The 17,151-nt window shown below is 30.1% G+C and overlaps 4 protein-coding genes across 8 annotated transcripts in view; 2 read left to right on the top strand and 2 right to left on the bottom strand.

The window, feature by feature from the left end:
• Positions 1–4,049, top strand: part of LOC100741012 (nuclear hormone receptor FTZ-F1) — an 83,529-nt gene extending 79,480 nt beyond the window's left edge. The window contains exons 3-5 of the mRNA XM_012382839.3: positions 726–984; positions 1,097–1,197; positions 1,295–4,049. Of these exons, the coding sequence (XP_012238262.1) occupies positions 726–984; positions 1,097–1,197; positions 1,295–1,441 (507 nt within the window). The 3' untranslated portion in view covers positions 1,442–4,049. The remainder of the gene's footprint in view (positions 1–725; positions 985–1,096; positions 1,198–1,294) is intronic.
• Positions 4,050–4,600: 551 nt separating this feature from the next.
• LOC100741254 (glycine cleavage system H protein, mitochondrial) lies at positions 4,601–6,175 on the bottom strand. The gene is made up of 3 exons (XM_003487697.4): positions 5,763–6,175; positions 5,204–5,347; positions 4,601–5,113 (listed from the first exon to the last, which is right to left on the bottom strand). The coding sequence occupies exons 1-3, from the start codon at positions 5,905–5,907 to the stop codon at positions 4,884–4,886; spliced, it is 519 nt and encodes a 172-aa protein (XP_003487745.1). The 5' UTR covers positions 5,908–6,175; the 3' UTR covers positions 4,601–4,883.
• Positions 6,176–7,022: 847 nt separating this feature from the next.
• LOC100742212 (protein arginine N-methyltransferase 5) lies at positions 7,023–10,352 on the bottom strand. Of its 2 annotated transcripts, XM_003487705.4 has the most exons (13): positions 10,331–10,349; positions 10,026–10,138; positions 9,759–9,879; positions 9,568–9,686; positions 9,275–9,498; positions 9,025–9,207; positions 8,734–8,943; positions 8,440–8,648; positions 8,173–8,295; positions 7,924–8,099; positions 7,627–7,830; positions 7,373–7,554; positions 7,023–7,307 (listed from the first exon to the last, which is right to left on the bottom strand). In XM_003487705.4, exons 3-13 carry the CDS (start codon positions 9,845–9,847, stop codon positions 7,155–7,157), a joined length of 1,872 nt encoding a protein of 623 aa, XP_003487753.1. In that variant the 5' UTR covers positions 9,848–9,879; positions 10,026–10,138; positions 10,331–10,349; the 3' UTR covers positions 7,023–7,154. The 2 variants fall into 2 exon arrangements, with proteins under 2 accessions (XP_003487753.1, XP_024221848.1); XM_024366080.2 differs by lacking the exon at positions 10,026–10,138 and having other exon boundaries at positions 10,331–10,352.
• A 222-nt stretch (positions 10,353–10,574) lies between these two features.
• On the top strand, positions 10,575–17,106 carry LOC100742942 (zinc finger protein on ecdysone puffs). 4 transcript variants are annotated; one of them, XM_024366079.2, is made up of 11 exons: positions 10,599–10,674; positions 11,516–11,675; positions 11,754–12,112; positions 12,196–12,342; positions 13,255–13,484; positions 14,084–14,390; positions 14,472–14,630; positions 14,703–14,943; positions 15,017–15,217; positions 15,338–15,522; positions 15,593–16,075. In XM_024366079.2, exons 3-11 carry the CDS (start codon positions 11,759–11,761, stop codon positions 16,073–16,075), a joined length of 2,307 nt encoding a protein of 768 aa, XP_024221847.1. In that variant the 5' UTR covers positions 10,599–10,674; positions 11,516–11,675; positions 11,754–11,758. The 4 variants fall into 4 exon arrangements, with proteins under 4 accessions (XP_024221846.1, XP_024221847.1, XP_012238260.1 ...); XM_024366078.2 differs by lacking the exon at positions 11,516–11,675 and having other exon boundaries at positions 10,575–10,674; XM_012382837.3 differs by lacking the exons at positions 10,599–10,674; positions 11,516–11,675 and adding an exon at positions 16,400–17,106 and having other exon boundaries at positions 11,759–12,112; positions 15,593–16,098.
• The last annotated feature ends 45 nt before the right edge of the window (positions 17,107–17,151 follow it).

A 17,151-nucleotide genomic window follows, 5' to 3' on the forward strand; every position in this document is an offset into this window, starting at 1 on the left:
GGAAATTAGATCAGTTTGTAATTATACGATAAAGAAGCGTATATTAAGCGTCTATTATAGGAGATATAAAAATTTCACGGTTTTAACCGTCGTCGAGAATCTTTTTCAAGAGAAGTTAGTTCTTACCGATAAATAACTCCTCGCTGGCCTGTTGGTAGTATGAGCGGGGATGTGAGGTAACCAACAGCATTGCACAATCACTGAATGATTTCAAGCATCGCCTCATATCTAGGTCATAACAAGATACGTTTCTGGGTTATGGCGGTTGCCCTAAAGCAGGCCCATGTTAATTATAAACCGTTTACTTAACCGATTATATACTTTTTGTTGTGTTTGTCTTTGGAAATCTGTAAAATGTTCTGTCATCGTTTCATCGATATCTCAAGTCTCAAGCCATGCTTTTGTATTTTACGAACAATATGGAGCACGAATATAAAGATTTTGTCGCTTATTAAATAATATTTCTTAAAAATTAACATATAATTTTCCTTTTATAAATAATACTAGCTTTTGTTACACTATTTTTCAATTTTATATTTCAAAATTCAAATTTTCGAGTTTTAATTATTTCTTTGAATTATTTTTATTCAAAATTTCAATGTCTCGATTAAATTCATTTGATATATATGTTACAAGTCGTTTTATTAAAAAATTTAGCACAATTTTTACATTTCAATCTGACAAAATTTTATATACATCTTTACAATTTACGTTCTTTTGGGCAGGTTGATGACCAAATGAAGTTGCTACAGCACTCCTGGTCGGATATGTTGGTGCTCGACCATCTTCATCAAAGGTTACACAATAATCTACCTGATGAGACTACGCTTCATAATGGCCAAAAGTTTGATCTCCTTTGCCTCGGCCTACTTGGAGTTCCTTCTTTGGCAGACCTTTTCAATGATTTGTCGTCCAAACTTCAGGAACTCAAATTTGATCTTTCAGACTATATATGCATGAAATTCTTGATGCTGCTCAATCATGGTACGCTTTCTTTTTTCTCTAGATTTGTCTTATATTTACGTGTCTCGCTATGAGATTATGTTATTATTAGACAAAAATCATTGTGACGCATCAATTTTATTTAAATATGCAGAAGTTCGTGGGTTAGTTAACAAGAAACATGTACAAGATGGACACGAACAAGTCCAACAAGCTCTTTTGGATTACACGTTGACATGTTATCCTTCTATACCGGTATGTTTATCTCATATATATGTACATAGGTTTTCTTTTTTCTAATTTCTGATAGCTTAGTGAACGATTCGATATACATGAGATTTTATACAAACAGGATAAATTTAACAAGCTGCTAGCAGTATTACCTGGAATCCATGTGGTAGCGAGCAGGGGAGAAGATCACCTTTATCAGAAGCATTGTAGCGGTGGAGCACCAACTCAAACTCTTCTCATGGAAATGCTTCATGCTAAAAGAAAATGAAACGATAGATTCGTTTGGCACTTTTGCCATGAATTAGTCTATTGCTATATCTAAAAAATCAAGATAGAGCCCCTTATTGTCAGAGTGGACCTCAAGTACCTATTAAGAGCTAATGCTGCTTAGGTATTGGACCAAGTTCGGGGGTCTGGTTCAAAAGATACCTAGGCAAACAAATCAAGTATAGACGTACATACTTTACATATATACATAATATATGTATTATAAAGTGTATCTAAATATATAAACATAATGACATATATTTTCTATATTTGATGTTGAAGTTTTAGAGATGTATCCATGGAGAATTATTACCCCTGTTGATGGGTACAAGCGCAGGGAAACAGTAAGCAAGATGCCTTGAAAACAGTACAAAGGGTGGTTAACAAAATATTGGTCAAAGGGCAGGCAACTTTTGTCTAAATAAGTAAAGCTATTTTTCTAATACTAGAAGCGATTATTTTTAAGCATATACCACTGAAGCCTTGCTCTCATTTTAACAAAAAGATAATCCTAATAGTAACGAACGAAAGAAATTGTCGACTCTCCAGTCAATTGTGCTTCTGCAAGGGATTCAATGGGCATACTTGAACGACAGTAAAATTTCATGTGATATACTTATATATACATATATACATATATGTCGCACGGCCACCTGGGCATCCTTAGAACTTCCTATGAAAAATCTGCATTTTGTCACACTTGCACACAGCAGGGCTACTACATTGTAAATACTAGTTAACACATTCCAATTACGTTGTAAAGTATGAATCATGTTAAATATGTAATTATAATATTTTGTGTATAGTTTAATGAAATAAATATATTTCTGTTGCTTACTGAGAAAAAATCATTAGCTACTTAATGTCTTCACTAATTTTAGAGTTTTATTCATGTATTTCTCTTTTATTATTTTTCAAATAGGTGGCGGAAAAAGAATAACCACAAATTGCGATATTTTATTATTGTATATTGTATCATAATAAAGATTCTGTTTTAAGAAATAAAAGAATCATTGGAGCAAGGTTTATGTGGTCCTACATTATCTAGCGATTAATATTAAGTATATAAGATCAATATTGTCTTATCGCAGTTGTTAAATAGATAAATATTTACTGAATGTTAAGATAGCGATCGAACGTAGTAATTTTTCACTAATAGATTATTATTGTTTAGTCAATAGTCAGAAACTTTTCAGTGCTGTGAAGGTTGTCTTTTCGACGCCTGTGGTATCTAAGCCATCGGTAATTACACGTGCTAGATTCGAGGCTCAAGTGTGGCAACAGGAACAGAAATCTTTGCTCGTACTGGTAGGCTGGTAGTACCACCCTTTGCAACTCCTACTGTTTATATCCTCTATCAAAGAAGTACCTGGGAAAAATGCTATTTTACTACTTTCACTTTTCCACCGACTTCGATATAAGATATTAAATATAGATTTAAACGATTTATTGATGTATGTAAAAAGAAAACTCGATGCCACATTAGATTAAGAATCGAGTGTTGAATCAAATCAGGAGGAGTAGCTGCGAGTATTACTACCATGAAAGAATATATATACATAAGAATATATATTTTCAGAAGCTTGCATGTACTTATCGTGTGAGTAAAGATTTGTGTCCATGGAAAAATTTTTGAAATCTTCGATATAAATGCAAAATATATATTGACATGTTCCCAAATTTTCAAATCGCCTGGTTCTTTTAATTGATCGATCGAAACAAAACTAGCTTGCATTATTATTGGCTCTTTAAATAATACTTTCAAAACGGATTGCCTTTATTTAACTCGCATATAAATGTCTACCTCTTCATAACTGTATTAAGTCTTACATTTTTACATTTTTAGTAAACCACATACCTCAGAATAGACACCCAGATAGCAAATTAAATGGAATGTATGAATGTTACCTACGTAGATTTAAAATCTACGACTTCTGTAATATGCGTATCGACAGAATATAAAAGTTCCATTCAAGTATTGTACCCGTTATATTTCCATGTTAACTATTTTAGTTATTATTATATTTATTCCAAATTAGATTATACTTCCTTATGATATGTGTACGATATATTCCAGTCAAAATTTAAAAATTATCAACGAAGTATCTAAAGTCATGTTTAATCTTGTGTTGCTGTTTGGGTAAAATCAAATAATATTTTATTTATTGTACATTCATCTATCTTCAAGAGTTCTTGTAGAACGTGTCGGTCTGATAATTTTGGAACAACTTACAAAAATCGCAAACACAACTGTCTCAAAAAAATGAAAATTGTCTCTTCTAAATATTGTCCCCAAATCGATGATCTTTGTATGTGTCCATCCTATTTAATCGTCCGCTCGATTCTGTTATAAAGTGTTTATTAATAATTGTAATTAGGAAATATAATAGTGGTGTTATAAGCATTGTGTTAAATATGTACAGTTACCAATTATAATTGGCAAACAATCTAATTTAATATCGATGTGATTTTTTGATCCAATAAATAATTGGAATTAACATTAAATGATGAACTATTATGCGTTGTTGACACTGCCATTAGGAGTTGGCAATTGTAAATTATGTAGAAAAAAAATGATTGATTGTAAATATATCTTTATTATTAACTGATAACTGTTCCTTTTAGGATTGACAGCGCTATTTTTATATATTATACTAATTGAACTCCTATTATATGATAATATTTCCCTTATTGCACTCCTGTCTTTGCTGTTATTGTAAAAATACATGCAATGAACACGAGACGTAAGATAGTTTTCAACAGGAGGGTAAAGGATGGTACTATGTAAATTATTAAGCAGACAATTTTCAAAAATTTACAAATAGTATTCCAAAACATTCAATTGTTTCTTTATACATACAAGTTATTATAATTTAAATGCGTTAATGTACAACACAAAGTTTATTATAATTTGTAACAATGGTGTCATTCGTATACCTAATAACATGTATATTAAAACATTTGTTTGCTTTGTACAAATATGGTAACAAGATAAGAAAATGCACAGTGGTTAATAAAGACATCAGCTAACTACTGCACATAGCTTCATATTCTTAATTTGCAATGTTTACATAATACACCACATTTATTTCATTAAAAATACTACCTAATCTTTATTATATACAAAATAATGTTTACAATTTATTGTTTTACGTTTGCAAAGATACAATATATTAGTTTATAACACTTTATTACAATTGCACAATTTATAAATTTGTGTTCTTGGAGGCAATGCCTTCCTATTTGATTAAACAATCAATTATAAACTATACTTATTTTGCTAATAATATGATATTCATATATATATTTGATCATGCATGATTATTACAAGGTTTAAAATAAATAAAAATATTCATATTTCTTTTTCACTAATGACACAATTGAAAATAACAAAAATTAAATCATTATCAACTAATTTTATACATGTCAGAAACATAATATGTTTATGATGGATCAGACTTTAAATATTCATTGTACGCTTCCTCATTCATTAGACTTTTTAGATCATCAGATTTACTTAATTCTATTTTGAATAACCATCCTTTTTCATAACAAGAGGTATTTATTAAACTGGGCGTTTTTTCAACTTCTTCATTTTTTGCTATTACTTTCCCACTGACAGGACTATATAAATCAGAAGCAGCTTTCACTGACTCTAAAGCTCCACATTCAACTGTAAAGGAATTCATTTTTATCAAGTAGAAAACATAATAGAGTTCAATTTTTATTTTAAGAGAGACATCTAAAATACAAACGTTCTAACCTTCTTTCTCTATTTCAGAACCAACATCTGGAAGCTGAGCATAAACAACATCACCCAGTGCTTCTTGTGCATAATTGGATATTCCAACTATGCCTATGTTACCATCAATTGTTATCCACTCATGTTTTTCCGTATAAAATCTTTCTAAAAATTTTATTTATAATTTTTAAATATAAAAAAAATATCCATTAATCTTGTTTAATAAAAAGACAGTATTTTAAATACATCATATTTATAAACTAAAAAAATATTTACTAAAAAATAAACTTTACTATAAACTAAAAAATATTTATTTTATTTTATTCAACTACATTTCATAAACCAATTTTCCTAAATAATTAAGCTTTTAAATATTATAAACAACAAAAATATGTACATGAATGGCAATTCGTTTTAAATGCAATAAGATATGTTTGCGTGATGCAATATTCTTCTTTAGATTATTGATAATTAATAACCAATAAATATACTGCCAGCATTAAGATCTTGTTTCTAAGAATATTATTATAAATATATAATTTTTTTTACTTTGTGTTTTTAATATACATATTAAACTTACCGGCATTTAAGCAACGAGTAGTAACGATGGAACGTGAAACATATAATGACACTTTCGGAGTAGGAAAGTTAAATAAATTTTCTCTCGAAGTACGTAAAAATGTTTTCGCAGTATATTTTGCCATTTGTGCAACTACTTTTGCCATGTTAAGTTATATTTTTTAGTTTTAAAACAATCAGATAATTTTAACCTATAAAACACGTATCGTGCAGTGACCGTTACGTTCTCAACTAATTTTGTAATGTTTCCCCAATGTCGGCAGAGTTTAATATGAATGAAACGCGGGATTTGAAGGAATTAATATATTTCTATGTAGCATGTGTTCTTAGATTATCGACGATTCTTATCGTGTATAATATATTTCATCATCATAATTCAAACTATTGCCAATCAAATATACATATAAATATTGTACACTTACATATGTATACTATATACTCAATAAATACTTATATATGTATATAAATATTTTAAATTATAATAAATAATCACATTATTTATTATAATTATTGATTACATGTCTTCATAAATAATATAAATAAAAATAAATAATGATTCTAAATATTCGTTGTTACTATGATTTGTATAACAAAGGCTTAATAAATTAACTGTTATAAATAAAAGCTTAATTATTATAAATTATTTGAAAAATATTTTTAATTAATTTCTAATCGCATCATATGATTTCAGTAAAAAATTAGATTAAAATTTATAGAAAGTATGTGAAAGTAAGTATATAGTATTAATATGTATTTTCTTGAAAGAGTAATGTTCCAATTTCTTAATTTTGATAACAAAAACGAGATCTACTTTTTTAACTTGAAAGTAAAAATCTTTTTATAGCTCTAGACAAAACGTAATATTATTGAAATTCTGTGTGTGATCACGTGAGGTTAAAAGGTCATTAGAAACACGCTCGGCAGATAACTTGTAATTTATGTTATCAAACTTGTGCAATATCGGTGACCTCCGTGTTGGATATGAATAATCCACAAACAAAAACGTTAAACACTAATCTAAGACATTTATTAAATTATCTCTATTTTATATCATTTATGACAAAATTATATTAATATATCACTTAATGTTAGATAGATATTTTTTAAAATGTAAATGTATATATCCAATTCTTTAATAAGCATGAACATTCGATACATCTATACTAATTTCGAAATATTTTATATATATATATATCAGGAATTTATTCTACAAAATTAAAAGAATATTTTCTGTTTATTAGAACCAATAATCTATTCAAGAAGTTGTATAATGAATCACTTTTATTAGAAAAAATGTGTAACAGAATATTTGCTACAGTTTTATTGATGAAAGATATTTTATAATATTAGAGATTTCTTTTTAAATAAATGAGTCACGAAAATAAACATTAACTCATAAACCCATAGTATAAGAACGACCACCAGGATTATGGATAGGTCCTGGAAATGGCTCGCTAATACACCATTCATACCACACCTTCTTAGAATTACACTGACGCCAAAAATGGACAACTATTTCGTCCCCAGCTTTTAATTGTACTGGTTCCTATAACAATAAATTGTATTTTATGTTACGTTCTTTTAAAATACAATAATATAAATTTATCTTACCCTAATTGGGAAAAAGATAGGAAACCAACTGAACATTCCAGGACTATGTGTACTAGGTTTTGTGCTTAGTGTGATATTGTTGAATAGAATAGTATCAAAATATCCAGAGAAGCCATGTAATACAGAATTTTGACGTACTTTAAATACTCTTGTTTCATATCTTGAATTATCAATAAAAGGTGCTGAAAATGTAATAACACTTAAAAGACATATATCATGTAATAGCAGTGTATAAATATTGCTGATTTACTAACCGTAATTTGGATGTTTAAAAGTAAATAATGGTTGCGGTTTTGCAATGTCATATTTATTTTGTAGATGAACTACATATGAATTCTCGAAGTGCGCTAAAGAGTGTTTGTCTTTTTCTCCGTATTGTCTTACTTCATTGTACAATTTAGACGACTGCACGGGCGCAATATATGATGTGTACGAAGATGGTATACATATACCATTAGCTGATGATAGACAGTATTAAATGATTTATAAAAATAAGTACGAAAGTTGAAATATTTCATTAATAATATTTGTAATATAATAAAATGATGTACGTTTTAAAAATCGCTGAATGCCATCCAAACACTCTGGAGAAAGTTCATTATCACCAAAGGAACCAAGTAACTCTGACACCATAATATCAGCATTTTCAGGGGAGTTCCATTCTCTCATATCACAAGATACTACTGTTACCTTGCCCTCCCACAAATCTTTTTCTAGTGCTTGTAAACTATATGCATAATAAATTAAAAAGATATATCTCTACATAATGCACAAGAAAGTTTACAATTATTAAATCTTACGTCAATACTGCATTAGGATTTTTTTCCACAGCATATACTTTAACTGGGTGATTTGCTTTTTCTGCTGCATTTAAAGATGCACAAACAAGTGGTCCTCTTCCAGCTCCAACTACCATTATTACTCTAAAAATTAAAATAAAATTTTACATTTTTGAGCAATGGTAATACATTTTTATAATTATTGAATTGACAACTAAGTGATTGCGGATTTTGTGAATAGATGGTATTGTTTTGTCAATAGTTATAATTATTTTTGTATTTTAGTACATTTTCTTATTTTTGTCTTCTATTGTCTGCACAATCATATTAATTGCTTGATAAATAGCAGTTTGATATTGTGTATATTTAACAGGATCCTTCTCAAACACTTCATATGTTTGAGATTCAAGATTATCCATAAGTGGTTGTAAAGGACATTGCAGATAATCTTCATAACCACGAGCATATCTTTCAACTGGTCCATCTGATGCACGATCCTGTACGAAATTGTTATAATTAAATAGAAATATTTGAACCAAATTATTATTAAAAAATTGAAACTAAATATATATAAAATTCTACCTTCCATAAGTACTCCAAATAGTTATGATAATAAGTAATACTTTGATATCGATTTTGCCCTGTAAGTATAAATTGTACTTCTAGCATGGCAAACTTTTTCACTAATGTCTGATGTGCTTTACTGAGTACAGGATATCCTTTTTTGTTTGTGATAAATAATGTTGTTGGAAAGATCAAACACTTAACTGGTTCTCCTAGCCACCTATCAATCTTAAAATTAAATCACCTTTATTACATTTGAATTTTCATGTTACTAATGAAATACGTAGAAAACAACAATTTTTGAGATACCTCTTTTTGATCAGGAAGATCATGGCTAACAATTAATGCAACACCTACATATTTATTATAATCACAAACTATTCTGAAGGCATTCCACCATTCCCATGGACTTTCTACTATACCCCCGCAATCTTCTTCTCTGTAAGAAGAAGCTTGTTTGATTGGATTTTCCATTGGAACTTGAACCCAAACCTATAATGATATTAAGACAACTTTAGTTTACAAGCATATGATAAATTTATTTTGTTAATCAGTATACCTGTAAACTGTACATGCTTGAAACTCTATCACAAATAATGCGGCTAAGATTTGCATTTTCTTTTATTCCTTTTGTCAATTTAAAAGTAACTCCTATAAGACCTAAATGACTTGCTAAAGCTAATTCTTGCTTTAAAGCTTCTTCGCTGTTTTTCCTTAAGCTAGGATTTTTTGAATCAACTTTAATATGTGGTGATAATTTACCAATAACTAAAGTATTCCAATCTATAAAATAAGTAATAATATTTTAATAATATTTTGTTGCTTGAGTTCTTCAGTACTGATTGCCCTTACCAGAACTGCATAAAACTATGTCTGGCCTGGTAAATGGTCCAGCACGATCTTTTGCCTTTCCAGAAATAAATTCTCTTTTAAACAATGGATGGACAAGTGGAGCGCATATAAACTCATATCTGTAAGTAAAGTCAATAACAATAATGATATAAAGGTGAACGATAAAATATACATTATAATTTGTTGCTTACTTTGATGCATGTGCCGTAAAAAGACAATTACTCAAATCTGGTACTGCACAAAAGTCAAGACCACAAGAAATTGGTCTTTGATTTGACATTATGTTTTACCATTAAACGTTAAAGTTGATTCCTAAAAGTATTATAAATATAAAGCAAGATTTAGAGAACATCATAATTTTACTTTACAAACACCGGCTATTATCGGTATTATTTAACAAAAAGTTTACTGTGTGATACATATAATTTTTTTATATAACTGTACTAAAGCACAAATACCTCAATAATATCGATCAGTAGTTTGTCAATAATGTATAAATGTTACAAACAATAAGAAAATTGCAATATTGCCTATACGCCAATTGCACGTGTAACACTGTTGCCTATATGTGCTGTTAGTAAAAAATATTGAAAACATATATTGTCATTAAAGACATAAATATAAACATATATTGGTTTTGAATAAAAATACTTAATAAGAAAAAATAAAATATATATAATTCCACGACTCAAATACATAAAAATTAGTTAATTTGCTTTAACAATTTTACATTTGAATTTACAAAAAGGGAAAATATTTATACCTGCTTAAAATCAGTTGTTACATAGAAATTAACTATTATAGTTTATTTTCATAATATCAAATATAAAATGGGATACATTTTTCATATCATAGTATATAAAGATCTTTTTCTTCTTTATATCACATATTACATAAATGAAAGGAAATAAAACTTTTAATTTTTTGTGTGTATTTATTAGATTATAGTGTCAACCAATCAGAAGCAAGCAGTAGCTTTTGACATCGACCATTTTGAATGCCGCTTTTACTGTTCTAGTTCATGGTAGACGCTTGATGACTCCATTTCCTTGAGCTTTCCATTTTGCCTCCTTTTCTTGTTCTGTGGTCGAAGTTGCTACTTTTGTGGTAAGTAGTTGCTTATTTTTCTAATCAAATTCCAACAAAAATTGTTTATTAAAAATTTTGGGTACAATTTAGATTATTTAAGTTCGAAGTGAATAGAAGTTTGATACGATAATGAAAGTTTTTTAAATTTAGCAGTCACATTGTACGGCGTCGTTTGATGTGTAAAACATCAATTGAAAAAATTTTAAGTAATTCATTTTTCTATTATATACTTCGTGTTTGCTTTTGCGTTTACCTAAAATTAATACACGTATGTATAATTATGAATTCTTACTGTTTATGTAAAACCGTAGGTAGATAAATTATTGCAAACGATATAACTTCTCATATCGGAAATAGACGTCCTTACAGACTCCATTTATAAATTAAAATGGGTAGTCTCTCTCTGTCTCTCTCTATAGAAACTTAAGATTATGCAGTATGATAATACAATTATTATTAAATATTTATGTTGTAGAGGTTTATGTGTAGAGGATAGTTAGTACGTAAGGTTTAAAGGACAAGATTGCTCGTTGTTGAAACCGTCGAATATATTTAAAATAATAAATTAATGTACAGCCTGTATACGCGAGTCGTTAGTACAAGGTATAAATCGCAAAATAAAATAGCGGATAAATACTTGTTAATGCTCGTCGTGTAACTCGGTAGATACTCGTGATACTGTAGATACTGTTAGATACTGTCTCGCTCGCGATCGCGTCCATTTATTTATACTGGTCGGGGGAGAGTCGGAAAATTCAAATTCGTCTTCATTCGACGGCTGCATGTAGCGGCTACTTTGTTTTGCCCGGAGTTTATTTGTCATTAATTATTACATTATCATTACGTTTCCTGCGTCTAGGTTGTGTCAATGCCCCGAGGCAAAACAACATGTCGCTCTCGATTCGCGTCGTCCTTTGACTCTTGTGCCACTACAATGTTATCATGTTTGAGAAATAAAACTACTATAATTCTTATCATAAATAAATGAATTGCATTTAAAGAATAGATACAATACATATGTATGTATGTGCATATATTGTAATAATAAAGTAATATTTTCTGTTATTATAAGGTATTTATTATGCACTTGTTTTTAGATACAATGTCTTTCAATCGAGGAATAAAACGTGATTCCTTTGGGAATCGAAACTTTAATAATCGAGGAGGTGGTGGTGGTGGAGGTGGCGGAGGAAGGATTGGAAATATGGGAGGAAGCGGTGGAGGTATGGGTGGCAACATGAGTGGTGGAATGGGAGGGGGTGGAGGAGGTGGTGGAGGCGGAGGTAGCGGTGGAAGTGGTGGAATGAATCCTTGGGAAGGAGGAATGATGCCTGGCAGAGGAATTTTACCGACACCTAATAATAATTTATCTTTAGCATCGCCACAAGCACAACTAGCAATAGCTAGCAATCTCCTTTCAAACTTACTTCGCAGTCAGCAAGAAGTACAACCACAGGTCAGGAGACTTCATTTTTATGTATATTATCTATCATTTTTGTTATACTATTATGTGTTACATATGACATTTTGTATTTACAGCAGGTACCATCACTTCTCAGCCTTGGAAATAACTTTAGCGGACCAGGACCTAACTTTCCAAATCAGCAGAACTTTTCTTCTGGGCGTTTTAATGATCGTCCTGTTAGGCATCCTATGAAGAATCAACGACCACAACCATATAACAAGGTATGAATACATATCTCCTATTTAATATGCAGATTGTTTTGAATGAAAATTGTAAGGGCAATTTCTAGTCTACACTTCTTTTTTTTTTTATACATCAACAACACCAATCCTTAGTTTGAAAGTTTGAAATTCTCCTTTTTATATTCATTGATCGATTCATTAATGAGGCTTTCAGTTAGTGGATGACATGCTACGTGGCTACCCTGTGCAGTTACTAAGTATAAGCAATTCTTACTGCTGGACTAGTTGTGCCAAACACGATTTTCATAGGAGAAAATTACCATCGCAATGTTATTTCGTTAAGAAACACGATAATGAGACGTGTATTGATTTCAAAATATGTGTATTCTCATTTTTAGTAGTGGAAGTTAACTGTGATTTTGTGTAACAAATTTCAGTATAGACATGCAGATATATTTCTCCTCTAACTTGGTTCTTTTATAATCCGCCCAAGTCTTCTATTCGTCATTGTAGCTAAAGAACAGTATCTGAAGAATAGTATTCAAAAGTATTGATTACAAGCTGCATTGTTCACTGATTTAACTTCTTCTTCTTGTTGATTATGTTTCATTGAGCTTTATTGAGCTATGTTCAAAGGATAAAAGTATGTGTTTTATAAATATCATATCTTATGATCAATAAGATCATTGCCTGTACAAAGTTAGATGATGCGACGATTGTATGCATCTTCAACGATTTGCTACTACTTTCCTTTTCCCTTCCACTAAACTGTGGAAATACTGACCTTTGGTGTTCATTGAAACACTGAATACGTCCTGCTTCCGAATCGAGTAGAATATTTTTCTCCCTCAAATATCCCAGTGGTTGCTAAAATCAAATTCGATTCGAGAAGAATCACAAATATATCAGATACTTCTCATGACGGTTTGGTCATTTGACCTACATGACTAGATGGGCAATCGCGCCCGTGATGGCCCTGCTGGGCGACGTGGTCCATCTGCACAACAATCTCGTGCACCCCAGTCTGGCAATCAGCGTATGAATGGAAACCAAACTCAACATCACAACGATAAATCTTCTAAACCAATTCCTGCCTCTAAACAAAATCAGACTGCCAAAAAGGAACAGCAGGACGTTAAGACCTCTGATAATGAAAAAACAGAAGCACCTGCTGTAACAAGGTAAGCTCCTGGTGATTGTGAATAGTTTCTTCAAACTTCAGTAAGTCTCATTCTGTCACCTATCTCTGTATGTACGGTGTTTGTTACGTACATATGGTATGATTGCTAAAGAATTAGCATTGTGTCCTTTCTCTTGTCTGACTTTTAAAAAAGTACTACATACATACGTATATATGCATTTATATATACATATGTCTACATATCATGTTATATGTTCATTCGTCATTGTTGATTAAACTCAACTCACATTTCAAATTTAAATTAGATTACCTATAATCTCATAACGTTAGTATTTCATAATCATATAAAATGCTCCCCATGCGTTCTTCTTTCAATACACATTATCCAAATATTTGTTCATAATAATAGGTTGATTAAATTTGTATACAGTTGTTAGAAGTGTGAGTTATCTTCTTTTAACTTAATATTATGCCCAATTACTTTCTGGCTATCGAAATTGAGAAGTTCGTGTATATATGTGTTTTTACTATAACACATATTAAAAAATTATAATATTTATATCAAAGCAAAAAAGCACAATATATAGATCTGATTAACATTTGTTATTATAATAAAAATTTTGTTTGTTTGTATACTAGTGGAGTGAATGAAGAATCTGATGACAAGAAAGCTGATCGGAAGGATATTAAAAAGGAATCCGAAGATGTTCAAGTTTTAGAGACTGAGGAAACAGAAGAAAAGCCTCAAGATGATGAAGAACAAAAGCCAGACAAATCTGCAATGGAAGAAACACCATCGAGGGAAGCAAATACATCTACAACGGAGAAGGATTCAAAATTGACAGGCAAAAAATCAGAAGCAAGACACGCTGAAAGTCGTTATGCAGAGGTTCCAATGAGTCATATGTTCTGTCACATTTGTAACAAACATATGTGGGATGGATATGTATATACTTAATACTCACTATATATTGTACATTTAATCGAGGTCAACTTTGGTATTATCATCTTTTTATTTTTTTTATAGTCTTTCGAAAATCACTTACGCGGGCGAGCACATCAGTTGATGATGGAAAAGTTAGATGAATCATATAAATTAAAGGTTGATCTCATGCGGCACGAATTAAGAGTAGCGGAAGAACAACGCGAACTTAGTCTGACTAATTCGAAACGTCGTGGTAAGAAAGTAAGTATATATACAAATGTAAAAGTTTAATAACTTATAAAATGTTTTATATGTATTTTATTTTTTACTTAGGTGTCTGTAGATTTGAATGTACGTGAATATTGCACAATGTGTGACTTGAATTTTTACGGAACATTATCAACGCATAGAAAGAGTGAGAAACATCAACAGCTAAAAACATTTTTGCATCCAAGATGTTTCCCATGTTTGAAAGAATTTCCATCGCGCATTGAATATGATGAACATTGTTTAACACCGGGACACATGAAGAAAGCTGTGCAGTGTGAAGAACAACGAAAAAATAAAAAGAAAGGTATACGAAAAGATATTTAAAAGAAACTATTGTCACAATAAAGATTATGTAATGTTGTTTTCCATTTTTATAGAAAAACTTGCAAAAGGAGAATCTGAAGTGCGTACTGCAGAAGATGAAGAAAAAGACGTTGGTTCTGACAATAAAAATGAAAAGGAGGAAGATACTACTATAGAAGAACAGGAATATATTACGGATATTGTTGAGAATTTGAATGAAAAGAAATTCAAAATTCCATCTTATAAATATTGTCGACAAAATCAAGTTTCCATTGGTAAATTGCACTGTTTATACATTTTATTTCTCATTATATTTTAATCCACTCACTTATTTACTTACTTATCTACTTAATATTTTAAAACTCACTTATCTAAGTATACACATGTTGTTTCAGGAAAATCTATGGTGAAAGAAGTTCAAGGATTTTATTGTGAAAAATGTAGAAGATTCATGCTGTTAGCTGAAGATATGAATGCTCATTTACGTAGTATTACTCATTACCGAAATTTCGTACAAGAAGTAAAGGCTTTAACTTCGAGTACGGAAACTACAGAACAAAAATCAACAGAAAAACTTGAGGTATATTTTAATACGTAAAAAGGTTTAATGTAATATATCACAAAATATAATAAGTAATTTTTCTGTGTAGACTAACGATGATGCTCAAGAAAATGACAAGGAATATGACGGGAGTTGGAAACGTCGTAAAATAGTTCATTCTGAAGACGAGAATAATGTGGAAATGAAGGAAGCACAAGAAAACAATGTTGAAAATGCAAATGCTCAAAAGAAAACTGACGGAGATGAAAAGTATGATCCGCTTGAAGCTGATGCAGAATCTGAGGAAGAAGAAACTCGCGAAGCGGAAAAAAGCGACAAACAGCCTTCGCAAAATACTGTTAATACTCCAGAAAAGAAGACACCAGTTGATAAAATATGGGCCGATATCGATAATGATAATGAGGCGGAAATAGGTAATTTAATTGATAATGAAGATGAAAAAGAACAGGTTGATCATGAAAAATCCATTCAGAAGTTAGATAGAGATCTAAATCCGCAAGTGAAGCTAACACGTGGTCGAGGTTTTCCTCGTGGACGCGGTACTCCTAGAGCACGAAGGGCTCGACGATAAAGTGATCTCTATCGTAAATTAGAGTAAGCTTGAGTATATTTCATAATTACGTCCCTTAATATATCTACTGTTAGGTTTCATTTATTTACTCGATATATTCAAGACGTCAATGTTTAAATAATTTGGTTTATTACGTCTTTTGACAGAATGAAAGAAATCATTATAATCAAATGTTTGATTATCGTTTTACATGTATAAATTGTATCTTTTTATATGTATGGATATATATATATTATGTACTATATATATTCATAATATACCAATATAAATATTGATTTGCCCAAGCTAATTCAAAGCTTTCTAATTACACATTATCACTCACAGAGAACTGTACTATGTACGATTGTTAAAGAAAATAATGCATTTTCGGAGTATGGAGGAGAAATAAACAGATATGCTTTTGCGTATTGATATTGATTATCTTGTAACTATTCTGTGTTAAGAAATACTATTAATATTCAACTAATTAATACATGTTTATCATTTTTAAGTAACAATCGTAATATGAAACTCTATTATAGAAAATTCATTCCTAGGTATATGCTAATAAAAAATCCAAAAATACTTTGCAATAAATTTAAGATGTTGATAAAAATTTTATCCGGTTTATGTTTAACTGTAGTAAATCGAAGGTTACATTGATAAATAAGAAAAATAATCGTACTTTCATTTGCTTTATCATAACATAGTAGGAGTTTTATTATAGGATTATGTCTTTTATGACACATAAGGCGTTGTAAAAAAGAATTAATATAAAAGATGCATACTATTCGACAATTGTCCTATGGAATACCGATATTTCTAATTCCCACACAATACACACACCTCATCTTTGTAGTCCCTATAGAGTAATTTAATTTGTAATAAAATTTGCGTCCATGAAAGGAATGGCTTTAATAACCATATGATACTTTAACAACAAGTTATATATAACTTTCATAATTTCTTTATATTAATCATGTTTATTTATGTAAGTATCATGCAAAACCTATATCTATACTAGAATATAATAAAAACCTAACATTATTCTTAAATCATCTAAATAACTTTTCATTCCAACATTGGATTCTTCTGTA

This window comes from Bombus impatiens, unplaced genomic scaffold (assembly GCF_000188095.3).
Source record: "Bombus impatiens unplaced genomic scaffold, BIMP_2.2 scf_0197, whole genome shotgun sequence".
Lineage (NCBI taxonomy): Eukaryota > Metazoa > Arthropoda > Insecta > Hymenoptera > Apidae > Bombus > Bombus impatiens.